The sequence below is a fragment of the Microcaecilia unicolor genome, chromosome 1, assembly GCF_901765095.1.
Source record: "Microcaecilia unicolor chromosome 1, aMicUni1.1, whole genome shotgun sequence".
In the NCBI taxonomy this organism is placed as follows: domain Eukaryota; kingdom Metazoa; phylum Chordata; class Amphibia; order Gymnophiona; family Siphonopidae; genus Microcaecilia; species Microcaecilia unicolor.
In genome coordinates, this window is record NC_044031.1 from 760,483,767 (window position 1) to 760,511,027 (window position 27,261).

The 27,261-nt window shown below is 45.6% G+C and overlaps 1 protein-coding gene across 1 annotated transcript in view; it reads left to right on the forward strand.

Annotated features, from left to right (window-relative positions):
- The first annotated feature begins 383 nt into the window (after nt 1–383).
- Nucleotides 384–27,261, forward strand: part of ANKDD1A (ankyrin repeat and death domain containing 1A) — a 118,832-nt gene continuing 91,954 nt past the window's right edge. The window contains exons 1-2 of the mRNA XM_030190448.1: nt 384–497; nt 24,944–25,047. Of these exons, the coding sequence (XP_030046308.1) occupies nt 458–497; nt 24,944–25,047 (144 nt within the window). The 5' untranslated portion in view covers nt 384–457. The remainder of the gene's footprint in view (nt 498–24,943; nt 25,048–27,261) is intronic.

Genomic DNA, 27,261 nt, shown 5'->3' on the forward strand with positions numbered 1-27,261 from the left:
TTTTACCCTCTCCACCTGCCTCGCGCGACGGACACGCCCTCCTTTTCTTTTCCTCTCCACCTGCTTGGCGCGACGGCCACGCCCTCCTTTTTTTTTTACCCTCTCCACCTGCCTCGCGCGACGGATACGCCCTCCTTTTTTTTTCCTCTCCACCTGCCTCGCGCGACGGACACGCCCTCCTTTTCTTTTCCTCTCCACCTGCCTCGCGCGACGGACACGCCTTCCTTTCCCCCCCCCCCCCCTCTCTCTCCACCTGCCTTGCGCGACGGACACGCCCTCCTCCCCTCTCTCTGTTACCTGCATGACGCGCGCCTTCTTTACCGTCAGGCGGTCTATTAAACCTCCTCGGTCAGGCCCGCCCCCCTCGCGCGCGCGCCCTCACACTACTGTCACGCCACGCCCTGCTCGCCGCGCGTGCCGGAACCAGCGCGCCGGGTATGAGGCGGCCGCAGCGAGGATGGAGGAGGAGGATGAGCTGGTGTCCGGGGATGACACACGTAAGTGGCGGCGGAGGCAGGTGCGCTGGCGTTCGTCATGCGTTTCTTCTTGCTGCTGGCCGGGGTGCGGTCTGCCGTTTGCTTCCCTGCCTGCGGTGAAGTGGAGTCACCGCTTAATGCAGGGAGGGAACGGGGTCGTTTTACGTGCGATGAAGGAGCCCCATCAAGAGCCCGTTATGGCAGAGCCGTGGGACGTGCGCTAAGGTGTAGGGCAGTGCTTCCCAAACCTGGTCCTCCTGGAGGCAGAGGCACCCCAGCCACTCAGGTTTTCAAGGTGTCCACAATGAATATTCATGGCAGAGATTTGCATGCAGTGGAGGCGGTATATACCAGGGTGCGTAGCTAGGTGGGCTCCTGCAGATTTAGCCAGTGGCATTCCTAGCGTGGATGGCACCTGGGGCGGATCACCGATGCCCCCCCCGGGTGCAGCGCGCCCCCCCCCCGCCTGCGAAATGACACCGTCCCCCCTCCCTGGCAGAATGACCCCCCCCCGGGTGCACGCCGCTGGGGGGGGGGGTGCCGCGGCACGCGTGTGCGCCTGTGGGCTCTGACTTTGCGAACTTCGCTCATTCGCTGCAGCTCCCTTTGCCCCGGAACAGGAAGTAACCGCCCCCACCGCCCCCCTTGGTACGCCACTGGATTTAACCCTGTCCCCCTTGCCTTCACCGCCGCCAACCCTCCCCCGCTGTCAGGTACCCTTGCTGGCAGGGGTCCCCAACCCCCGCCAGCCGAAGTCCTCTTCAGCGCCGGTCTCCAGTGCGTTGCTGATCTGGATTGTGTTTCTGTGAGTCCTGCACATCAGGATGGGGGTCGGGAGTCGGCGGTGCCGGGGGAGGCTAAAATGTGCCCCCCCCCCCACCTCGGGCTCTGGACCCCCCTCCCGCCAAAGTCTGGCTATGCCCCTGGTACATGCAAATCACTCTCATGAATATTCATTGTGGATATTCTGAAAACCTGACTGGCTGAGGTGTCTCCAGGATCAGGTTTGGGAACCAAAGCATGTTAGTAACACTAGCTGGACATGGAGGATTAGTGACGACCGGAGCCAACATGGTTGTAATTAGTGGTGGGTTTCCCTTAACAATATGTACTACATCCTTTGTGAAGATGAGTGTACCTGGGCTTTCAGAAAACGTTTGGTAAAGTCCCGAACGGGAAACGGGCTGTGGAAATGAAAAAAGTTATGAGAGATGGTAGTGCAGTGCCTTATTGTGGATTTGGGAACTGGGCTGATGTTGCCTCAGGGAGCTGTGCTGTGACTGGTTCTTATTAAAATGTTTATAAAAGATTTGGAAACGACAACAGTGAGTGACGTGATCAGGTTAACAAATAAAAATTATTGGAGGTTGTTAAAGCTTGAGCAGATGGTGAATATTTGCTGGAGAAGCATGTGAGACTGGGTGCCTGTTTCATTTGCCATTTACAAATGCAAAGTAACATGTCTATAAGGAAGAATAATCCTAATGATAGGTGCGTGGGTTTCCTAGTTGGAGCCCCCCTTCCTGCCTGGGAAATAGATTTGGGCATCATTGTGGACAGTGCATTGAAATCTTCTGTTTAGTGTGTAACAGCAAAATAAAAAAACAAAACAACAAAAAATAACGGTCTGGAATTAATAGGAAAGGATTGAAAATTAGAGATTTACATAAGACCTGTGGATAGATTTGTGGTGCATCTGCATTATTGTACTGTACTGTTCTGTATTGTCTGGTTAGATTGGAACATGTGTAGTGAGGGATAACCAGCACAATAAAGGGGATGAAGTGCCATCCTCGATCCGCTCCAATCCGGCTTTCGCCCCCTACACTCAACAGAAACGGCACTATCTAAAGTCTGCAATGACCTATTCCTCGCCAAATCCAAAGGTCACTACTCCATCCTCATCCTCCTCGACCTTTCCGCCGCTTTTTGTCAATCACAACCTACTTCTCGACACACTGTCCTCCCTTGGGTTCCAGGGCTCTGTCCTCTCCTCTTATCTCTCCCATCGTACCTTCAGAGTATACTCTAATGGTTCGTCCTCCTCCCCTATCCCGCTCTCTGTTGGAGTTCCTCAGGGATCTGTCCTTGGGCCCCTTCTTTTTTCAATCTACACCTCTTCCTTAGGCTCCCTGATTTCTTCTCATGGTTTCCACTATCATCTTTATGCCGACAACACCCAGCTTTATCTCTCCACACCAGAAATCACTGCGGATATCCAGGCCAAAGTCTCGGCCTGCTTATCCGACATTGCTGCCTGGATGTCCAACTGCCACCTGAAACTGAATATGTCTAAGACTGAACTTATTGTCTTCCCACCCAAACCCACTTCCCCTCTCCCTTCACTCTCTATCTCAGTTGAGAACACCCTCATCGTCCCCGTCTCATCTGCCCGCAACCTCGGTGTTATCTTCGACTCCTCCCTCTCCTTTTCTGCGCACATCCAGCAGATAGCCAAGACCTGTCGCTTCTTCCTCTATAACATCAGCAAAATTCGCCCCTTCCTCTCCGAGCACACCACCCGAACTCTCATCCACTCTCTCATTACCTCTCGCCTTGACTACTGCAACCTACTCCTGACCGGCCTCCCATGTAGCCATCTACTCCCCCTTCAGTCCATCCAGAACTCTGCCGCACATCTTATCTTCCGCCTAAACCGATATACTCGTATCACCCCTCTCCTCAAGTCACTTCACTGGCTCCCAATCAGATACCGCATACAGTTCAAGCTTCTCTTACTCACCTACAAATGCACTCGATCTGCGGCCCCTCCCTACCTCTCTACCCTCATCTCCCCTTACGTCCCTACCCGTAACCTCCGCTCTCAAGACAAATCCCTCCTTTCAGTACCCTTCTCCACCACCGCCAACTCCAGGCTCCGCCCTTTCTGCCTTGCCTCACTCCATGCGTGGAACAAACTCCCTGAGCCCATACGCCAGGCCCCCTCCCTACCCATCTTCAAATCATTGCTCAAAGCCCACCTCTTCAATGTCGCCTTCGGCACCTAATCACTACATCTCTTCTCAGGAAATCTCATCTACCCCAACTTGACATTTCGTCCTTTAGATTGTAAGCTCTTCTGAGCAGGGACTGTCCTTATTTGTTAATTTGTACAGCGCTGCGTAACCCTAGTAGCGCTCTAGAAATGTTAAGAAGTAGTAGTAGTAGTAGGACTGGTTACACAGGTTAGGCCTCTCAGCTTGCAGACATATAGGGGTAGGATAAAGCTCTGTGGAATCATGGGTGATGTAGAAGGGGTAAATAGAGAATTGTTACTCAGATTTTCTGACAGAAAAGGTACACGTGGGGTATATATCCCAGAAATAAGCAGTGGATTTTCCCAAGTCCATCTTAATAATGGTTTATGGACTTTTCTTTTAGGAAGATATCCAAACCTTTTTTTTAAACCCGCTAAGGTAACTGCTTTTACCGCATTCTGTGGCAACGAATTCCAGAGTTTAATGGTGAGTGAAGAAATATTTTCTCCGATTTATTTTGTGTGGACATTAACCCTTCACAAAACCTTGCATTAAACACTAGTGCACTGCATCTTAAAATGAATGGTAATCGGGCTATTAGTTTTTCGGCGCACACCTCTGCAGTGGGGCTGAAGACATTAAGGTGAGTACAATGCAAGAACTTGAACACCAGGTCTGTGAAGGCATAGAACGCTTAGTTCTTAAGTACGTAAGTATTGCCATACTGTGAAAGAGCGAAGGTCCATCAAGCCCAGCATCCTGTTTCCAACAGTGCACAATCCAGATCATAAATACCTGGTAAGGTCCCAAAAAGTACAAAACATTTTATACTGCTTATCCCAGAAAGAAATAGTGGATTTTCTCCAAGTCCATTTAATAACAGTCTATGGACTTTTCCTTTAGGAAGCTGGCCAAACCTTTTTAAAACTCTGCTAAGCTAACCGCCTTTACCACATTCTCTGGCAACGAATTCCAGAGCTTATGTGAAGATTTATGCTCACAACAAAAAGAAAAAAAAAGTGTCATTAACAGTACCTGGAACTTCATTAGATAAAAAGGGAGGTGACAGTTCTACGCACAGGTCTGAGCTATAAAGAAATTGTATCTGTGCATGCACTAGAACATTATTTTGCTCATAAGTATCGGCATCACAAAAAGTTTATGCACAAGAAATTTGTGATGCTGGCTAACGGTAAGGTCTCAGACCCAAAATGGATGCGTGATAATTTTCATTTTGCTGCGTGTCCATTTTGAGCAAAAATTTTACAAAAGGCATTTTTTTTGCAGGTGCACTGAAAAATGATTCTGCGCGTACCCTAAAGGCACGTCTACATTACTGCAGGCCAGGACCCCTATGAGGCATATTTTCAAAGCACTTAAACTTCCAAAGTTCCATAGGTTTCTATGGAACTTTGGAAGGCTAAGTGCTTTGAAAATATGCCTCTAAGTGTCTTTCAAAAATTTAAAGTGTAAACATTTAAGCGCAGAAAAACAGGTGCAGGTGTGTGCTTTAACTTTCAGTTTTGATCAGACTTGCACATACGTTTTTTTCTCACTGTCTGCAATTCAGAGTTCCACGGGCTTCCTTTTGGCTTGTGAAACAAGTCAAAACCGGCAGTGTAGTGCGAGACTTTGTCAAGAAATCCTGGCCTCAAAACTTTCTATGTGACTTCTGGCAGTAAGGTTTTGGCGTTGCAGGCCATCATTTGCTTCTGCGCAGTGCAGCATGTCTTTCTGCGCTTTGGGAGGGAGTACCTACTGACCTCGGCATCCATTTAAATACATTTGAATGCAGTTTGCAGCCATCTTTGAGTATTTGGCACTGTATAACGTGCGCAGAAATCAAGCGCTTTTCCCTTTTTTTCTGGCATTGGTTTTGAGCGTTGGCCCCAGGGAGAGCTGTATTGTGTCCCCAGACTCAGGGGCTAATGCAGAAAGCTTGCACAGGGATTGGCATGGGGTTTGCTTGACATCTGTGGGCTATTTATGGCTTTGCAATGCAGAGAGGTGTTTCCTGCAGAAAATAGTCCAGGGAAAGTAGAGTCTGATGCGCATGATCACCAGCCACAGGGAAGGTACAAAGCACTTCTTTATTCCAAAGCACCAGGCTTAGGAACCCGACACATGCTTCAGGGGTTACAAATAAGGCTGTGTAAAATATAGAATGTGTGTATATATATATATATATATATATATATCTATATATATACATACACACACACATATACATACACACACAGGAAAACAGGATACTGGGCTACATTGACCCAGTATGGCTACTCTTATGTTCTTATGGTCTGCGCTGTAGTCTAAACAAAAGACCGAGCATAGAACTATGTTGTAACAACTATGGAAGTGAAAAAACAAACATCAACAAAAGCCATAAGGTATGCTCACATCAACCACAAAATTGTCAGAAAAAAAATAAATGGCTGTGATAAAACTGGGCTCGAAGTGCCATAATGTAGTGTAGGAGTGGCCTAGAGGTTAGGGTGGTGGACTTTGGTCCTGGGGAACTGGGTTCAATTCCCACTTCAGGCACAGGCAGCTGCTTGTGACCAGGGGCGTAGCCAGACACCCAATTTTGGGTGGGCCTGGGCCCAAGATGGGTGGGCAGAAACATTCTACCCTGTCCTACAAGTTTGATCTCTCCCTCTCTCACCTGCATGCCATATGGACTCTCTAACAACCCCCTCCCCCACATACCTTTTTAAATAGCCGATTTTCACTGGCAGCAAGCAGCAACTAATACATACTGCTCATGTTGGCCCCACAGCCTTCCCTCTGATGCAACTTCCTGTTTACGCTTAGGCGGAAATACATCAGAGGGAAGGCTCTGGGGCTGGTGCGAGCAGTATGTATCAGTTGCTGCTCGCTGTAGGTGAAGATCTGCTATTTACAAGGTATGCAGGAGGTACAGTTGTTGACAGTTTACGGCTGGTGGGGCTTGGGGATCTCTGCCAGCCACATCACAGGTGTGCTGCTACTGGGTGGGCCTGGGCCCACCTGGGCCCACCCTTGGCTACGCCATTGCTTGTGACTCTGGGCAAGTCACTTAACCCTCCATTGCCCCAGGTACAAATAAGTACCCGTATATAATATGTAAGCCACATTGAGCCTGCCATGAGTGGGAAAACGCGGGATACAAATGTAACAAAAAATAAAAATAAAAAATGTAAAATACTGAAGCCAAACAAAACAGATGTTCCAGAACTTGGTGTCTTTTTTTATTTTAATATGCATCTGTGACGTCACTTTTATATACGCATGACTGTCTCATGCAGTGGTTCACAAACATGATCCTGGAGGCTTCCCAGCCAGTTAGATTTTTGGGATAGCCACAATGAATATTCATGAGAGATTTGCATGCAAATATCTCATGAATATTCATCATGACTAATACATCTTTACTAAGTAATTGCTCACTGAAATATTCTTTATTCACATGTCAAAATTATACTCTGAATAAAATCCACAGTTACTTACATAATACAATCATTTTACATGTTGAGAAAAGATAATTGCCATAACCACCCTTGCTGTCTAAACAACCTATGCTCACATCTAAATACAAATTATACCAGTCCTCTTATATTTATCATGTGTGCTGTTAACCTTTGAAGATTTCTGAAATTTTCTCTTCTCAATAAAGGGTTAATAGGCTTAGCCTTTGACCAAGTAAAAGTCTTTTCCTCTGTGTCAAGACTGATTATGCAAAATGCTGGATGTCACTCTCTTGAGGACAATGTATTCCAGCTTTTGTTGAAAACAGTTCTGCCTGCTTATACAGCTCAGGCATGAATGAATGAATTAATATTTATTGTGGGTATCCTAAAAAACTGACTGACTGGGGTGCCTCCAGAACCAGGTTTGGGACCCACTGATCTGATGCATAATGTATTTAAATATGGCGATCGTATGGCAGCCTGCTTGCTTGTATATTGCGAGCGGTGCCTCTGTATCCTGGATTTTAGAAGCACTTCACTTTGGTAAGGACCTCTCATTTTGTATTCTTCTTAAGATCTTTTATTGTAATGTTAGTGCTCTATGTGTCTTTTAAAGTTGACCAGTTTTTTTTTTAGTTAACTGGTTTTGACAGGAGAATGACCAGTTATCGGGTCTTTGTACAGTTTTGAAGCGAAAATAACCGGCAATTATGCATTGTCTGGCTTCAGTATTTTACATTTTTTTATGGCATTTTGAGGCTGGTTTTGTTATCTCAGCCATTTATCTTTTTCTGACAATTTTGTGATTGATGTGAGCATACCTTGTGGCTTTTGCTGATTGTTTTTTTCACTTGCATAGTTGTTACAACATAGCTCTCTGCTCTCTCTTTTGTTTAGTCTACAACGCAGACACGTTCTGCTTTTGCTCTTTGCATTAGTTTTTGTACCCTGGGAGAACGATTAAGAGGTATGTGTGTTGTATTACACTATGATCACTCTAGGCTCTATGGTGGCTCATTTGTTGTATAAAGATATATATGTATATGCATGTTTTATAAATATTTTAGCATATGTATATTATCTATTTTTAATATGTTCTATTACTTTTGTTTGTCGCTTAACGTATCAGTACATTTGTGTATGTATATGGATTAGTCAGTTTAATGGATCACTTATAAAATGGAGGTTTTAAGTTACTACTACTACTACTACTTAACATTTCTAGAGTGCTACTAGAGTTACGCAGCGCTGTACAGTTTAACAAAGAAGGACAGTCCCTGCTCAAAGGAGCTTACAATCTAAAGGACAAAATGTCAAGTTGGGGCAGTCTAGATTTCCTGAATAGAGGTATAGTGGTTAGGTGCCAAAGGCGACATTGAAGAGATGGGCTTTGAGTAAGGATTTGAAGATGGGCAGGGAGGGGGCCTGGCGAATGGTCACAGGGAGTTTATTCCAAGCATGGGGTGAGGCGAGGCAGAAAGGGCAGAGCCTGGAGTTGGCGGTGGTGAAGAAGGGTACTGAAAGGAGGGATTTGTCTTGAGAGCGGAGGTTACAGGTAGGAATGTAGGGGGAGATGAGGGTAGAGAGGTAGGGAGGGGCTGCAGATTGAGTGCATTTGTAGGTTAGTAGGAGAAGCTTGAACTGTATGCGGTACCTGATGGGAAGCCAGTGAAGTGACTTGAGGAGAGGGGTGATATGAGCATATCGGTCTAGGCGGAAGATAAGACGTGCAGCAGAGTTCTGAATGGATTGAAGGGGGGATAGATGGTTAAGTGGGAGGCCAGTGAGGAGTAGGTTGCAGTAGTCAAAGCGAGAGGTAATGAGAGAGTGGATGAGAGTTCGGGTGGTGTGCTCAGAGAGGAAAGGGCGAATTTTGCTGATGTTATAGAGAAAGAAGCGACAGGTCTTGGCTATCTGCTGGATATGCGCAGAGAAGGCGAGGGAGGAGTTGAAGATGACTCCGAGGTTGTGGGCAGATGAGACGGGGAGGATGAGGGTATTATCAACTGAGATAGAGAGTGGAGGGAGAGGAGAAGTGGGTTTGGGTGGGAAGACAATAAGCTCAGTCTTGGCCATGTTCAGTTTCAGGTTGTATTACATGGAATTTTTTTTTTAGCTTGGACTTGTATTTGCTTTCTATATATACAGTGGGGGAAATAAGTATTTGATCCCTTGCTGATTTTGTAAGTTTGCCCACTGACAAAGACATGAGCAGCCCATAATTGAAGGGTAGGTTATTGGTAACAGTGAGAGATAGCACATCACAAATTAAATCCGGAAAATCACATTGTGGAAAGTATATGAATTTATTTGCATTCTGCAGAGGGAAATAAGTATTTAATCCCTCTGGCAAACAAGACCTAATACTTGGTGGCAAAACCCTTGTTGGCAAGCACAGCGGTCAGACGTCTTCTGTAGTTGATGATGAGGTTTGCACACATGTCAGGAGGAATTTTGGTCCACTCCTCTTTGCAGATCATCTCTAAATCATTAAGAGTTCTGGGCTGTCGCTTGGCAACTCGCAGCTTCAGCTCCCTCCATAAGTTTTCAATGGGATTAAGGTCTGGTGACTGGCTAGGCCACTCCATGACCCTAATGTGCTTCTTCCTGAGCCACTCCTTTGTTGCCTTGGCTGTATGTTTTGGGTCATTGTCGTGCTGGAAGACCCAGCCACGACCCATTTTTAAGGCCCTGGCGGAGGGAAGGAGGTTGTCACTCAGAATTGTACGGTACATGGCCCCATCCATTCTCCCATTGATGCGGTGAAGTAGGTCCTGTGCCCTTAGCAGAGAAACACCCCCAAAACATAACATTTCCACCTCCATGCTTGACAGTGGGGACGGTGTTCTTTGGGTCATAGGCAGCATTTCTCTTCCTCCAACACGGCGAGTTGAGTTCATGCCAAAGAGCTCAATTTTTGTCTCATCTGACCACAGCACCTTCTCCCAATCACTCTCGGCATCATCCAGGTGTTCACTGGCAAACTTCAGACGGGCCGTCACATGTGCCTTCCGGAGCAGGGGGGACCTTGCGGGCACTGCAGGATTGCAATCCGTTATGTCGTAATGTGTTACCAATGTGTTTTCGTGGTGACAGTGGTCCCAGCTGCCTTGAGATCATTGACAAGTTCCCCCCTTGTAGTTGTAGGCTGATTTCTAACCTTCCTCATGATCAAGGATACCCCACGAGGTGAGATTTTGCGTGGAGCCCCAGATCTTTGTCGATTGCAGTCATTTTGTACTTCTTCCATTTTCTTACTATGGCACCAACAGTTGTCTCCTTCTCGCCCAGCGTCTTACTGATGGTTTTGTAGCCCATTCCAGCCTTGTGCAGGTGTATGATCTTGTCCCTGACATCCTTAGACAGCTCCTTGCTCTTGGCCATTTTGTAGAGGTTAGAGTCTGACTGATTCACTGAGTCTGTGGACAGGTGTCTTTCATACAGGTGACCATTGCCGACAGCTGTCTGTCATGCAGGTAACGAGTTGATTTGGAGCATCTACCTGGTCTGTAGGGGCCAGATCTCTTACTGGTTGGTGGGGGATCAAATACTTATTTCCCTCTGCAGAATGCAAATAAATTCATATACTTTCCACAATGTGATTTTCCGGATTTAATTTGTGATGTGCTATCTCTCACTGTTACCAATAACCTACCCTTCAATTATGGGCTGCTCATGTCTTTGTCAGTGGGCAAACTTACAAAATCAGCAAGGGATCAAATACTTATTTCCCCCACTGTATATATATATATATATATATATATATATATATATATGTCTATATATATTTTATTTATTTGTTTGTTGCATTTGTATCCCACATTATCCCACCTCTTTGCAGGCTCAATGTGGCTTACAATACATCATGAATAGTGAGAATACATGAGAAAGTATACATTTAGTATAACAGAAGGATTTTGGGTAACATGAATGGTAGAACATGATAGTACATTAGCAAGCAATCATAGTAAGACATATTTAAGAATTGTATAAGAATTATATAGAAAATGTGCATTTAGTAATAGTGAAAAAAACATGATAGTGGTTTGGCAGTGAGATATTGTAAGGGCAGTTCTGGGTATGTGTACAGGAGTTCATATTTGTTGATCCTTGTATGCCTTGTTAAAGAGATGGGTCTTCAATAGACTTCGGAAGTTGGTTTGTTCATAAGTTGTTTTTAGGTTCCGCGGCAACGCATTCCAGAATTCAAGCAAAGATACTCCAGATATCTTTAAACTGTATCAAAAATATTTATTATATGAAAATAATATAAAAATAATATCACTCCTATTACACTTCACACTCACAACTCACATTCATACATACTACTAACACCCTGACATAGTGGTCACACTGTTGCATTGAATATTGTCAAACGTGATATACAGTTCGTTAACTTATATTCCAGAAAGGTTCACCCATCAGGAAGAAGATAAATCCAGCTCCGCTCTTGCTGTCTTTCTTCTATAACCAAGAGCGTATAGCTGTTATACAGAACTCCTGGATATAATAATGTCTCGTTATCAAACCAATGTCACTCTCTCAAAAACGAAAAACAGCAACATGCTGATGGCATTACATACGTTGTCCGACTCGTTCCAAATCAAGATTATCCGTTACAACAGGTCAGTCATTGACAGCAACGAAAGTGATCACCGGTCAGGCTGATAAGCACAAGATTCAAATGCTCGACTGCTCCTCGATGTGAGACCGCATTTCGTAGTTCATAATCCTAACCAATACCTCTTACCCAAATCTATTAAAGGGTCATTCCATGCCAAGTGGTCTAAAATTAAAAAAGGTTCCCACCATCATGTTCTCCAATTTTGTTCAAATTTTATCTGTTGCGCGAGTCAGGTGTTAAACGAAGTTTCCCAAAATTTGAGGTCTCTAACTGCAATAGTTGCAGATCTAGACCCCCTTTTCTGAAAGGTTGTCAGTCCACGAGCACGCGACATTTACCAAAATGCCATTTTTGGGGTCTAATAAAATCCAAACACATTTATAAGAATGGCTAAAAAATTCAAATCCTGTACAGTTTTTGATGCTAATTCCGATGAAATACATTTTAACATTATGGATGCAAAATCCAGTCAAACAAGTTGACTCAAAGTCCATCAAAATTGGTCGCGACTCATCGGAACATATTTGGACTAATATTCAGACCGCAACAACTTCCATGCAAACAAAAATACAGACTTGAAATTTTGAACAAGCATTATGCTTGTGCTGGACATAATACTGCCAGATTTGCAACTAACCAGCATCTATAACCGCCCTGCAGGATCTCTTCAAAGTTGGCACTGTCAGCGCAAATGGTAAAATGTACCAAAGTTCAAAGCCAATTATTAAAAAAGTCTGCCTGAATCAGCTTGTGAACAATATCATCTGAAAGAGAAAATTGTGCTCTACAACACTGATATGTTTTTGTTTTGCAATGCCACCATTAAGTAGCCATTTACTCAGGTCAAAGTATGTTATATTTTGTGTGCGCGATGTATTGTGTTGGTCCATGATGGCTGAGCCATTACTGGTTATCACATTGAAACCAGCATCCCCATCGCCATAGGGGCCATGCCTGATAGCCATGCAGTAACAGCCACGGGTGGGTATCTTCAGTTACTTCACTGCAGGTTCCCAAGCCTGCCTTCTTCAGTTACTTCATCATTCTGAAAGCATAATTGATCTGCAAGAGAAACAGTTTCAGGGAAACTATATTGCCGACCAGATGATGTCACTGATGGAGCTGGAATAACAGCAATGATAAGTTGTTCTGGAATCCAGCAAGTATTGCGTCTTACCGGCCAATAAAATGAAGTAGCAGGACCACGAGGATGCATAAAGCTTATGAAAGCATCTTTCTGTTCAACTGACGTTTCACAAACATTTCCAATCCACCATAAATGCAAGCAACATACTGCCCAGGCTGACGATTTGTGACTTTATCTATTTGTTCAGCATCACTAATTTATTAAGCTGGAATATTCACCTGAGATGGCACAACCAAACTGATAACAGCGCACAATAAACGACTGGACAATCAACGAATAAAATACGAATGAATAAATAAATAATTAATTATATCAATACTTTTAAGCGACTATTAAGACTCAATTTCCTAGAAATGAAGAAAAATTAGCGCATCAAGCGTACTAAATATAACATACTTTGACCTGAGTAAATGGCTACTTAATGGTGGCATTGCAAAACAAAAACATATCAGTGTTGTAGAGCACAATTTTCTCTTTCAGATGATACTGTTCACAAGCTGATTCAGGCAGACTCTTTTTTAATAATTGGCTTTGAACTTTGGTATATTTTACCATTTGCGCTGACAGTGCCAACTTTGAAGAGATCCTTCAGGGCGGTTATAGATGCTGGTTAGTTGCAAATCTGGCAGTATTATGTCCAGCACAAGCATAATGCTTGTTCAAAATTTCAAGTCCGTATCTTTGTTTGCATGGAAGTTGTTGCGGTCTGAATATTAGTCCAAATATGTTCCGATGAGTCGCGACCAATTTTGATGCACACTTTGAGTCAACTTGTTTGACTGGATTTTGCATCCATAATGTTAAAATGTATTTCATCGGAATTAGCATCAAAAACTGTACAGGATTTGAATTTTTTAGCCACTCTTATAAATGTGTTTGGATTTTATTAGACCCCAAAAATGGCATTTTGGTAAATGTCGCGCGCTCATGGACTGACAACCTTTCAGAAAAGGGGTCTAGATCTGCAACTATTGCAGTTAGAGACCTCAAATTTTGGGAAACTTCGTTTAACACTTGACTCGCGCAACAGATAAAATTTGAACAAAAATTGGAGAACATGATGGTGGGAAGGTTTAGACCACTTGGCATGGAATGACCCTAAACTTAATCTCAAATGTAAAGAACAAACATGAATATAAGGCTGTTTATTGCGGGGACACCTTCCAAACCATCTGCCACTCAGGTGGAAATGCCCTTATAATCTATTTTCAGATTTAAATAGAACCCGTATCTCAATGTTTACAATAACGATTATCATTAAAGTAGTTAAATCACCATTCCACCTCCAAATTGAATCCCCCCCAGGAGTCACTGTGATCCACTGAAAGATAAATCTTTGTTCCAAATTCAACAAGGCATTACCAACATCACCACTACGCTGCAGAACCACCTGTGATAGTACCACAAAACATAATTCATTGATCAAATGGCCCTTGGATGCCCAATGGGCCACCAAAGGTGCCTTCATTCTCAAATTTTTAATATTGCCGATATGCTCAGCCACTCACAATTTCAACTTTCTTCTCGTTTGACCAATTTAATACAGGTGTCAAGGACACATCTAATATAATAAAACGCACCATGAACGTTCTGAAGACAACGTTCTGAAGTCACTCAAACACTTCCTGAAGGGTTCGTGGATTCGTGGTGTGAAGCCACCCAGCCGTCTCTGCCCCGCCCTTGCGTCAAACGTCATGACGTCGAGGGCGTGGAAAAGAAAACGGATCGCGAGGCCAGAAAAAAAAACAAACAAACTGATCGCACCCACGCACGGTGCATTTTAGTATATTAGATTTACCTCCGTGGTGGCGGTTCCGGCAGCGCAGCGTCAGGGAAGGAGGCGGCGCTCCCGACGTCTCTAGCCTTCCCTTCGCTGTGTTCCGCCTTCTTCTGACATCAAGGATGACGTCAGAAGAAGGCGGAACAAAACGAAGGGAAGGCTAGACGTCGGGGAGCGCCGCCTCCTTCCCTGACGCTGCGCTGCCAGAACCGCCACCACGGAGGTAAATTTAAAAAGAAAAACAAAAGAAAAGGGATGTTGGGGGGAGAGAAGAGGGTGGGCAGTAAAGTTGAACAATGGGAGCAGGAGGGCAGGGGAAAAACGACAGCATGGATGCGAAAGGGGGGGGAGGGAAGAAGAGGGCGGGCCAGGCTGGGACATGGGAGAGAGAGGAGCATGGATGCGAGGGGGGGTCATGGAAGGAAGAGAGGGGAATTGCAGGAAAAGGAAGAATGGAGGGGGCAGGGGACAGAGGAGCATGGATGGGCATGGATTGGGAGGGCAGCCCTCAGGGAGAGAGGGGAATTGCTGGAAAGGGATGAATGGAGGGGGCAGGGGACAGAGGAGCATGGATGGGCATGGATTGGGAGGGCAGGGCTCAGGGAGAGAGGGGAATTGCTGGATAGGGATGAATGGAGGGGACAGATGGGCATGGATGGATATGGATTGCAGGGCAGGGCAGGGCTCAGGGAGAGAGGGGAATTGCTGAATACGGATGAATGGAGGGGGCAGGGGACAGAGGAGCATGGATGGGCATGGATTGGGAGGGCAGGGCTCAGGGAGAGAGGGAAATTGCTGGAAAGGGAAGAATGGAGGGGCAGGGGACAGAGGAGCATGGATGGGCATGGATTGGGAGGGCAGGGCTCAGGGAGAGAGGGGAATTGCTGAATAGGGATGAATGGAGGGGGCAGGTGACAGAGGAGCATGGATGGGCATGGATTGGGAGGGCAGGCTCAGGGAGAGAGGGGAATTGCTGGAAAGGGATGAATGGAGGGGGCAGGGGACAGAGGAGCATGGATGGGCATGGATTGGGAGGGCAGGGCTTCAGGGAGAGAGGGGAATTGCTGGATAGGGATGAATGGAGGGGACAGATGGGCATGGATGGATATGGATTGCAGGGCAGGGCTCAGGGAGAGAGGGGAATTGCTGAATACGGATGAATGGAGGGGCAGGGGGACAGAGGAGCATGGATGGGCATGGATTGGGAGGGCAGGGCTCAGGGAGAGAGGAGAATTGCTGGAAAAGGATGAATGGAGGGGGCAGGGGACAGATGGGCATGGATTGGGAGGGCAGGGCTCACACTCTCTCATATACAATGTCTTTCTGACTCTCACTCTCACACAACTCTGTCTCACACTGTATCACATTCACTCTCTATGTGCCACACAGTCACTCACACACTCGCTTGGTCTCATACACTCACTCTCACAGAGAATCTGTGTCTCACACACACTCTCTCTCTCGCACACACACACACACACACTCTCTCTCACACTGTCTCACATACACACTTGCACACACTCTCATTCTCACACACACACTCTCTCACAAACACACTCACACCCAGACTCACTCTCTCTCTCTCACACACACACACTCACACTTTCACTCTGTCTCTCACACAGTCACTCTCACATACACTCTCCCAAACATACACACTCCGAGGAAACCCTTGCTAGCGCCCATTTCATTTGTGTCAGAAACGGGCCTTTTTTACTAGTTATACAATAAACCACTTGTGGGCTATTGCAAGTGGTTCTGCTTCTAAGATAGAACTTCTTAGTGGTTCCTGGAATGAGCAGATTAGTGGTGGACATAGTAACATAGTAAATGACGGCAGATAAAGACCTGTACGGTCCATCCAGTTTGCCCAACAAGATAAACTCATTTTACATGGTATGTGATACTTAAATGTGTACCCGAGTTTCTTTTGTCCTTGTCAGTCTCAAGGCAGAGACCGTAGAAGTCTACCCAGCACTGTTCCTGTACTAAAAGTTCTGAAGGTAACGTCGAAGCCCCTTAAAATTTACACTCCAGCCCATCCATATCTATTCAGCCACGATCAGGGCGCAGACCATAGAAGTCCACCCAGCATTGGTTTTACTCTCCAATTACCGGCGTCGCCACACAATCTCCTCTAAGATTCCGTAGATCCATTCCTTCTAAACAGGATTCCCACACATGTTTGAATTCCATCACCGTTTTCATCTCCACCACCTCCTGTGGGAGGGCATGCCACGTATCTACCACCCTTTCCGTGAAAAAATACTTCCTGACATTACTCCTGAGTCTGCCCCCCCCCCCTCCAACCTCAATTCATGTCCTCTAGTTCTACCACCTTCCTGTCTCCGAAAAAGGTTCGTTTGCGGACAAAGAGAACTTACAATACACTCATTTTCCACATGGTGAATATCCCCCCTCAGGTATATCACGTATGAGGGCCTTCAGTATCTCGCCCATATTGGGTCTCCGTCTGTAAGTGATTTTCGGATGTTCACTCAGTGCTGGGTGCACAGCTAATAGTGTCTCTCTATATATTTATTTATGCTTTCCATGTTTTATGTAGCCTTATTTGTAACCCCTGAAGCAGGTGGCGGTGTCCACTGAAACACAGCCTATGAGTTTATCTTGTTGGGCAGACTGGATGGACCATAAGGTCATTATCTACCGTCATTTACTACGTTACTATGTTACTCTTTGGGGTTCTACATGGAATGTTGCTACTAATTGGGATTCCGGAATCTTGTAACTCTTCAGGATTCCAGAATCTTCAGAACATTTAGTACAGGAACAGTGCTGAGCAGACTTCTACGGTCTGTGCCCTGAGAATGTCAATGACAAATCAAACTCGGGTATACAAATAAAGTATCACATACCACGTAAAATGAGTTTATCTTGTTGGGCAGACTGGATGGACCGTACAGGTCTTTATCTGCCGTCATTTACTATGTTACTATGTCTGGTTCTTAAGGCTGGTGCTTTGGAATAAAGAAGTGCTTTTGTACTTTCCCTGTGGCTGGTGTTCATTTGTGTCATCCTTTACTTTTCTCAGACTGTGTGCTACTGACGTAAGGGTTTCCTGTTTGCTTTATGAACTGTGCTTGTCCTGCGGAAAATAACCACACAAATCCATATGTAGGACACCAGTGCAGACAATATTAAAATGAATGTTAATTAAGCTATTGGCTGTTTAGCTCCCGATGCATAGAAGAGTCTGGAAGATTTTAAATCTAAGCACAAGGCAGGATCTTTAATGTTAGCTCAGAGGAGGGGTAGAAGGGTTAGGTTGACCTTCTGCAATACTGTCTGTGAAGATTTTATATCTGCCCTTTTCTTCTTTTTCCTCCCCCGAGAAACCCCCTGACCCTCCCACCCCCTAACACTTCAAAAATCAATCCCTGGTAGTCTACTTGACCCTTAACCTCCTGATTCCCCCCCCTCTCTCCTGCTTCCACACTGCCGCCTTCCATAATAATGGTGCGTCCTGGGATGTACCATGTGGGGGTCAGTCTGCCCAATAACAGATTTTCGCCCTTGTTTGGTAGTTTCTGCCCACAGTACCAAATAGTTTATTAGCATTTTCTATACCGCTTAAACTAAGCAGTATATTCACTACAACACATATAGGGGGAAAAAAAAGAAAAGGGACGGTATTATTTTGATAGGAAAGTACAAACATTCACATCCTTTACCATTTTCCTCCCAAGGAAGGGTAAAAGATAGTCTTTCTTTATTTATTGCATTTGTATCCCACATTTTCCCACCTATTTACAGGCTCAATGTGGCTTACAGAGTCCTGTTATGGCATTGTCATTGCAGGATATCAGGTACAATTTGTGATGTAGAAAAGGTTAAGTCAAGGAGAGAGAAAAGAGTTAAGCAGATGAGTATGGGAGGTATGCTGTCAAGACTGGGTTGGGTTGGTGAGGTGGTTTAGTAAGGCTATGGGTTCTCTTTGTAGGCCTTGTTGAAGAGATATGTCTTCAGAGATTTACGAAAATTGGTTAATTCGTCAAGAGTTTTCAGGTCAAACCTCATGTATCCTGTACTCCGAAAGCCTGCAGAAATAAGTCTTGAGTTCAAGTTTGATCTGCTTAAAGGAGGTGGTACGAGAGAGGGACAGTGGGAGATTGTTCCAGACGTAAGGTGGTGAGAGAGAGAGAGAGAAAGAGAGAAAAGCTGAATGAGGTCAGGTCAGTAGGGAAAGACAGTGTTCAGAGAGCCAGCAGGAGTCACATGACTGAGATGACGTCAGCAGGGAAAAATTCTTTCATTTGGAGATTGACCTTTTGTGGTACATCCCAGGATGCACTGTGTGGAGGTCAGGCACCACCATTTTAGATGGGGGGTGGTGCGGAGGAAGGATCAATTGGGCATCATTCCAGCCTCTTCAGAGTATTGGGGGGGGGGGGAGGGGAGGGCTTGGGTGCCGGTGCCAGGAAGGGTTGCAGGGGATGGGGGGGGGGGAGGGTCCTACAAAACCATCAAGGTGTTGGGGAGGGGGGAGTCCACTACACTCCCAAGGATTTTTAGGTGGTGTTGGGGGGTGATTAGGGGAGCATCTCCGGGATTCAGGGTATGGGAAGCCTTTCTGGGGTGGAGGATCGGGGGGAGGGGGGGGGGGTTGAGGGTGGTGGTGACGGCGGCGGCAACCCCTTTGCAGAGCAGTGGTTATTTATTTTCTACTTTAAGCGTTTTATTAATGATCAAACAAAGAGCAATAAATGGTCAACAGAAAACACAAGTGTTGTCATTTTCGTTTTTGTACGTGTCTAACAAACATATACAGCTCTCTTACCCCTCTACCTACCCCTCCCTCCCCTCAATCCCTTTTCACAAATGACACGTCCAATTAAGTTGTGAGAGATTTGGGCTCTTATGTCCTCTCACCAGCAAGAGAAATGTGAAATACAGACAGGGGAAGGTCTGGATTCTTATGACCCTCTCTAGCTTATTCTCTGCAGATGTTATCTCCCGTTTCCAACATGTTGTATGCCAGCCATTCCCAACCCAATCCACTGAGCATACCTAGTCTTATTGGGCATACCATATCCACGACGAATATGTATGAGAGAGGTTTGCATGCATTCCACTGCCTCAATTGCATGCAAATCTAACTCATGGATATTCATTGTGGATATCCTGAAAACCTAGTGGGACTAGGTGGGCCCTGAGGACTGGGTTGGTAATGACTGTTCTATGCTATCCCTAATTCCCCAACACCCTCCCTTTCCTTCTTCCCAGACTCGATGGTCAATCCAGTAAACATACTCCATGTGCTTTCGAAGGTAGGATTTGATAAATGCTGCTGGATGTTCCATCTTTTAGACTCGTCATATTGAATACCTATCGTTCCTCGATTTATATGTTTTTAATATAGGGTGTGATGTTATGGAATTCACTTCCAGTAGAAAGTCAGACAAATTACTTCTGCTGCTCAGCTCAGGAAATAACTGAAGACATATTTTTTCCATAGTGGCTTTTTGACATCTCGTGAAGTTGATATTTTATTGCAGAACTTGGATAAATTGCTTTTGCTGTGTAGCTCAAGAAATGTTTGAAGGCATGCTTTTTGCAGAGGCTTTGGAATTTTGTCTGTTTTAAATCTGTTTTAACATGGATATGTATGTTTACATGGCATTTGCTTGTTACTGTAAGATTATGTATGTTTAGAGTAACCCACTTGGAATTGTTGGATAGAGCTGGATATACATTTTTTAGAACAAAGGATAATGTGGAATATAAGTTCTTATAATAATAATAAATATATATAAGCTTCCCAAATGGACCACAATCTTTTCCTATGTTTCACGGTATAATTACCATCCCTAGCCTCTTGCATCAATGTGTGAAACACGTTCCTCCAGTAACAGAAAGTTGTTCTGTTGTTCTGAATCTAATATTGCACATTTCTTCTCATTTACATCTTATTAAATAACTAGCCGTTAAGCCCATAAAAACGGGCGAGTATTGCAGCCCTCCTCTCTCCCCTGGCCTCACCCCGTCCACCGATCCTCCCCCCCCCATATCCAGCGACCCTCCTCTTTCCCTTGGCCTCCCCCTCCCCCCATGTCCAGCAACCCTCCTCTGTGCCCTGCTCTCACCCCAAGTCCAGCAACCATGGCCTCTCCCCCTAGCCCTCCCCCCATGTCCAGCTACCCTCATTGCCGCTGCTCCCTCCCCCCTCCGTGCCGGGCCCCCTGCACTGACCTGACAGCGCTTCCACATGGAGGTGAGAGGCGCTGTCGGGTCAGTGCAGGGGCCCCGATACGGAGGGGGGCAGGAGCGGCAGCGGGGATGGGGGGGGGGGGAAGGTGGAGGTTGTTTCGCATGATGTTCCTTTCCGGCATGCGTGGGATAAGCATAAAGGAATCCTGTGCCGAAGGAATGGATCCTCAGGAGCTTAGTCAGGATCGGGAGGCGGGGCTGGTGGTTGGGAGGCGGGGATAGTGCTGGACAGACTTGTACGGTCTGTGCCAGGGCCGGTGGTGGGCAGCGGGACTGGTGGTTGGGAGGCGGGGATAGTACTGGACAGACTTGTACGGTCTGTGCCAGAGCCGGGGTTTGGAGGCGGGGCTGGTGGTTGGGAGGTGGGGATGGTGCTGGGCAGACTTGTACGATCTGTGCCAGGGCCGGTGGTGGGCAGCGGGACTGGTGGTTGGGAGGCGGGGATAGTACTGGACAGACTTGTGCGGTCTGTGCCGGAGCCGGGGTTGGGAGGCGGGGCTGGTGGTTGGGAGGTGGGGATGGTGCTGGGCAGACTTGTGCGGTCTGTGCCGGAGCCGGTGGTTGGGAGGCGGGGATAGTGCTGGGCAGACTTATACGGTCTGTGCCCTGAAGAGCACAGGTACAAATCAAAGTAGGGTATACACAAAAAGCAGCAAATATGAGTTATCTCGTTGGGCAGACTGGATGGACCGTGCAGGTCTTTTTCTGCCGTCATCTACTATGTTACTATGTTACTTTCCAGGCGGCAGCGTCGTCTTCTGACAATTCGACTCCGTGTCCCTCTCTGTTCCGCCCTTTGACGTCATGACGTCTTGACACGAGGGTGGGACAGAGAGGGAAGTCTATACTGTGCATTTGCAAGTGAGTACGGTCACTTGCCGTTTATATGTTTGATAGTTTTCCCCCCATAAGGAGTGGTTATTTTTTTTGAAAGTCTGTCTTCCTGTCAGTGCATTAGCCAGTCCCTGCTCTCACTCTTAGAGCATATGGCTATTTACTACTGCTGTAGTGTTTTGTTTTGTTTTTTAACATAAAATAATTTGCATTCCTAGGAGTGGCCTAGTGGTTAGGGTGGTGGACTTTGGTCCTGGGGAACTGAAGAACTGAGTTCAATTCCCAGCACAGGCAGCTCCTTGTGACTCTGGGCAAGTCACTTAACCCTCCATTGCCCCATGTAAGCCGCATTGAGCCTGCCATGAGTGGGAAAGCACGGGGTACGAATGTAACAAAAACAAAAAACCAAAACATTAGTTTAGTGCATCAGAGAAGGAAGCTTGTGTGTTAGAACCTACACACAGCCATCAGCACACGGCTCTTAACTCGCAGCTTTCTGCGTTGGGCCCCTCATTTTCCCTATGAGGAAAGGCTGAAGTGGCTAGGGCTGTCTGGAGAAAAGATGACTGAGGGGAGATATGATAGAAGTTTATAAAATAATGAATGGAGTTGAACAGGTAGATGTGAATAACTTGTTTACTCTTTCCAAAAATACTAGGACTTGGGGACACGCAATGAAGCTACAAAGTAGTAAATTTAAAATGAATCGGGGAAAATATTTCTTCACTCAATGTGTAATTAAACTCAGGAATTCATTGCCACAGAATGTAGTAAAAGCGGTTAGCTTAGTGGTGTTTAAAAAAGGTTTGGATGGCTTCCTAAAGGAAAAGTCCATAGACCATTATTAAATTGGACTTGGGGAAAATCCACTATTTCTGGGATAAGCAGCATAAAATGTTTTGTACTTTTTTGGGGATCTTGCCAGGTATTTGTGTCCTGGATTGGCCACTGTTGGAAACAATGCTGGGCTTGATGGACCTTCGGCCTTTTCCAGTATGGCAATACTTATGTACTTATGACTAAGGTTGCTGCCTAGGGAGTGGGTGAAAGTATGCCAGCTCTTTCTGAACAGGGGAGAGATGTAGGTGAGAAGAACACGTCAATGCCCTCCCTTCAAAGGAGTGGAGGAGTGGCCTAATGGTTAGTGTAGTGGGTTGTAGACCTGGGGAACTGGATTCGATTCCCATTGCTGCTTGACAGCAGTGGGTTGAGATCCTGGGGAACCAGGTTCATTTCCCTCTGCAGCTCCGTGTGACCCTGGCCAAGTCACTTAACCCTCCTTTGCCCCAGGTACAACAGTAGTACAATGTACTACTTAGATTATGAGCCACTAGAGACAGTCCCAGTACCTGTAAAATTAGCATGATAATTTAGTGCATGTTACATTTTTTAATGTGATAGCTCCAATGACATTCCCCTTCCTGCCGCCCACCTGCTTGCTTGCTCATTGGCCGGCCCTCTTGCCTCCCTGGGTCTGCATTGCCTCTCACTCCCCGAACATCCAGCATCACCCTGTCTTTCTCCACCATCATTTTATTTATTTTTTGTTACATTTGTACCCCGCACTTTCCCACTCATGGCAGGCTCAATGCGGCTTACATGGGGCAATGTGGTTGCGCAGGACGTCAGACTCACAGAAACAGAAGCCTGCGCAGCCTTCTACATGGAATGTTGCTAGTGGAATAGAATGTCCAATAGTAGCAACATTCCATGTAGAATCTCCAATAGTAGCAACATTCCATGTAGAATCTCCAATAGTATCCATTTTATTTTTGTTACATTTGTACCCTGCGCTTTCCCACTCATGGCAGGCTCAATGCAGCTTACATGGGGCAATGGAGGGTTAAGTGACTTGCCCAGAGTCACAAGGAGCTGCCTGTGCCTGAAGTGGGAATCCAACTCAGTTCCTCAGGACCAAAGTCCACCACCCTAACCACTAGGCCACTCCTCCACTGTTGCTACTATTTGAGATTCTACATGGAATGTTGCTATTCCACTAGCAACATTCCATGTAGAAGTTGGCCCTTGCAGATCACCAATGTGGTTGTGCAGGCTTCTGCTTCTGTGAGTCTGTCAGACTCACAGAAACAGAAGCCTGCGCAGCCTTCTACATGGAATGTTGCTAGTGGAATAGCAACATTCCATGTAGAATCTCCAATAGTAGCAACATTCCATGTAGAATCTCCAATAGTATCTATTTTATTTTGTTACATTTGTACCCTGCGCTTTCCCACTCATGGCAGGCTCAATGCGGCTTACATGGGGCAATGGAGGGTTAAGTGACTTGCCCAGAGTCACAAGGAGCTGCCTGAGCCTGAAGTGGGAATCGAACTCGGTTCCTCAGTTCCCCAGGACCAAAGTCCACCACCCTAACCACTAGGCCACTCCTCCACTGTTGCTACTATATGAGATTCTACATGGAATGTTGCTATTCCACTAGCAACATTCCATGTAGAATCTCCAATAGTAGCAACATTCCATGTAGAATCTCCAATGGTATCTATTTTATTTTTGTTACATTTGTACCCTGCGCTTTCCCACTCATGGCAGGCTCAATGTGGCTTACATGGGGCAATGGAGGGTTAAGTGACTTGCCCAGAGTCACAAGGAGCTGCCTGTGCCTGAAGTGGGAATCAAACTCAGTTCCTCAGTTCCCCAGGACCAAAGTCCACCACCCTAACCACTAGGCCACTCCTCCACTCCATCTAGCATTGCCTTGTCATTCTCTTTTTCTGCTCCCTGCCGTGCTCACTGGCCAGCTGCTTCCCTGGGTTTGAACAGCAGTGGCGGCAGCAAAAGGAAATAAAAGGCTGTCAGTGTAGCATATATGGGTTACTGCTGCCTCTGCCGGCCCCACCCTCTTTGATGGAACTTTCTGTTTGAGGTATGAGACTGCCAGAGCTGGCAGTGGTGTGCACAGTGCAATGCCCATGCACCTGCCTTGTATTTCCTGTTTCTGCTGCTCCTGCTGCCGTGAAAACCTGGGGAAGCAGCAGGCTACTGGAGGAGCCTGGAGCCCGGTGGACTGAGGGAGCAAAGCCCGGGGGGGGGGGGGGGGGGGAAAGAAATGCTTTATGGTGAAATCGGGTGATGCTCGATGGTGGGAGGGAGACGTAACCTCTGACGTGTTCAGAATTACTATAGCACTGTACTGGAAATTAAAACTCTGTTGGATTTAAAATTTTTTAATTATGATTAATTGAGCGATTAAAAATTTAATTGGTGTGCAAAAAAAAAGATATTACTTGGAAATGGGCTTCCTACACTCTACGAAAGTTTTAAATTGAGATGACACAGAACTCGGTGTCTGTTCTGTGTCTTTCTGGTCTGGGTGCCTTTTTAGCATGACAAGTTTAACACATTTCTGGAACAGGTTTTGGTTGCTTCCTAAATATTGCCTCTCTTTTTTTTTTTTTTTTTTCAATGCCAGTACTGCGTTCTGAAAAAGAGTTCCATGATGCTGCTAGATCTAATGACGTTGGGAAAATGCGGCAGCTGATCTGGAGAGGAGTTGACATCCGGGCCAAAAATAATGTAGGCAAAGCATTCTTCTTTTGAGTCTTATTCTGGTTGCATTTAGCTACAGACTTGCACAGGTACAGCCTAGGTAAAGATTTGTGTGGTTGTGAAATGGTGTTTTCAGAAATTAGTATCTGCTTCTATTTGCTGTACTGGACTGCAAGAAAACCGGCTTGTTGGCAGACTTTAATAACTAATAGAAATTCTGCAGACACAGTAACTCTGTATGTCGCTTTCAAAACCACAAAGGATCCTTCATGAGATTGTGCACCATTATTCCGGGAAATGCACATGTTCGTGCAATAAACACCACAAATGCAAGTAAAGCTGTGGCCTAAGGACGCTGTTATAGTATGCAGGAAACTATGAACACATGAACAAAGATAGTTTGATGTGCAGTTCTTGCTTCTTATCGTCCCACCATACCAGTCCAGATGCTTGGGTTGTGTTCTCCTACCAGCAGGTGGAGACTGGGAGCTAATGAGTTATGACGCTGTCCTTTAAGAATCCTGTGCAGCCTCAGCTAGTCAATATTTCTCAGTCTCCAGCAGGTGATAGGTCAGCTTTCCCATGCAGCTTGGTGTGGTTTGGTAGGAATTTGGTAATTTGTCAGTCATGTATTTATTTAAAAAAAAAAAAAGGGTTAAAAAAACTTTATATGTATATATTAGTGCTGTGCTGTGTTTTGATTTAAAATATTCACTTGTGCGATTAAAAATAAAGGAAGCAGGGAAAACTTAAATATTATATTTATTAATAAGTAAAATAACCATAAGAACAAGAATATATAAAAAAAAAGCATTCAGCATAAGTAAACAACTACAGTCTTTTAAGAACAGCAAAACGCATTCAGCATTATATATATATTAAACACTCTATAGATTATATTAAGGTTTCAACCAGCTGCTGAGGCACACAAGTCCTGGCGAAAGAGCGGCTCATTTTTGCTTCCCATAGCTAGTAGTAGTAGTAACTTTTTTCTAACTTCTTCCTCTTTAACATCAGCAAAATTCGCCCTTTCCTCTCTGAACACACCACCCGAACTCTCGTCCACGCTCTCATTACCTCTCGCCTGGACTACTACAACTTACTCCTCACCGGCCTCCCACTTAGCCATCTATCCCCCCTTCAGTCTGTTCAGAACTCTGCTGCACGTCTCATATTCCGCCAGAACCAATATACTCATATCACCCCTCTCCTCAGGTCACTTCACTGGCTTCCGAGCACGCAGTTTTGGAATACACTGCCGCGCAACTTAAGAACGATCCACAAGCAAGCTTCCTTCCGCAGATTATTGAAGACCCATCTTTTTGAAAAAATTTACGGAAAGAGCCAAAACACGTAAAGTCCACACTCACTGTTCACTAATGCATCATACATCCACTTCTGAACTCTCATCCCCCATAATCTCACATCACTCATACCTTTACTCACAGAAATATGCATACCATATGTCTTTATGCCTTATTATCGCCCTTTAAGCTCTCATTGTCTCCTTCCAACGTTTCAATGTTTGTGTTCCATTGTTACATTCCTTAACGACACTTCGATTGTCTCGCATAACTCTGCACAATGTAATCCGTAACCAATTTGTAACAAACTGTATTTCCATCATTCATCTCATATTGTAAGCCACACTGAACCCGCAAAAAGGTGGGAAAATGTGGGATACAAATGCAATAAATAAATAAATAAAAAAATAAAAATACTGCATTCAATTCAAGCTTCTCCTTCTTACCTACAAATGCACTCAGTCTGCTGCCCCTCACTATCTTTCTACCCTCATCTCCCCTTACGTTCCCGCCCGTAACCTCCGTTCACAGGATAAATCCCTCCTCTCAGTACCCTTCTCCACCACCGCCAACTCCAGGCTCCGCTCATTCTGCCTCGCCTCACCCTATGCTTGGAACAACCTTCCTGAGCCCTTACGCCAAGCCCCCTCCCTGCCCGTCTTCAAGTCTTTGCTTAAAGCCCACCTCTTCAATGCTGCGTTCGGCACCTAACCCTTACCGTTCAGTGAAACCAGACTGCCCCAGTTTGACTGCCCCTATCGGACCGACCGTTCACTTGTCTATTAGATTGTAAGCTCTTTGAGCAGGGACTGTCTCTCTTTGTTAAATTGTACAGCGCTGCGTAACCCTAGTAGCGCTCTAGAAATGTTTAGTAGTAGTAAAGGACTTTCTGCTTTGTTAATGCCTGTGCTGCCATCCTGGGCTTTATCGGAGCAAT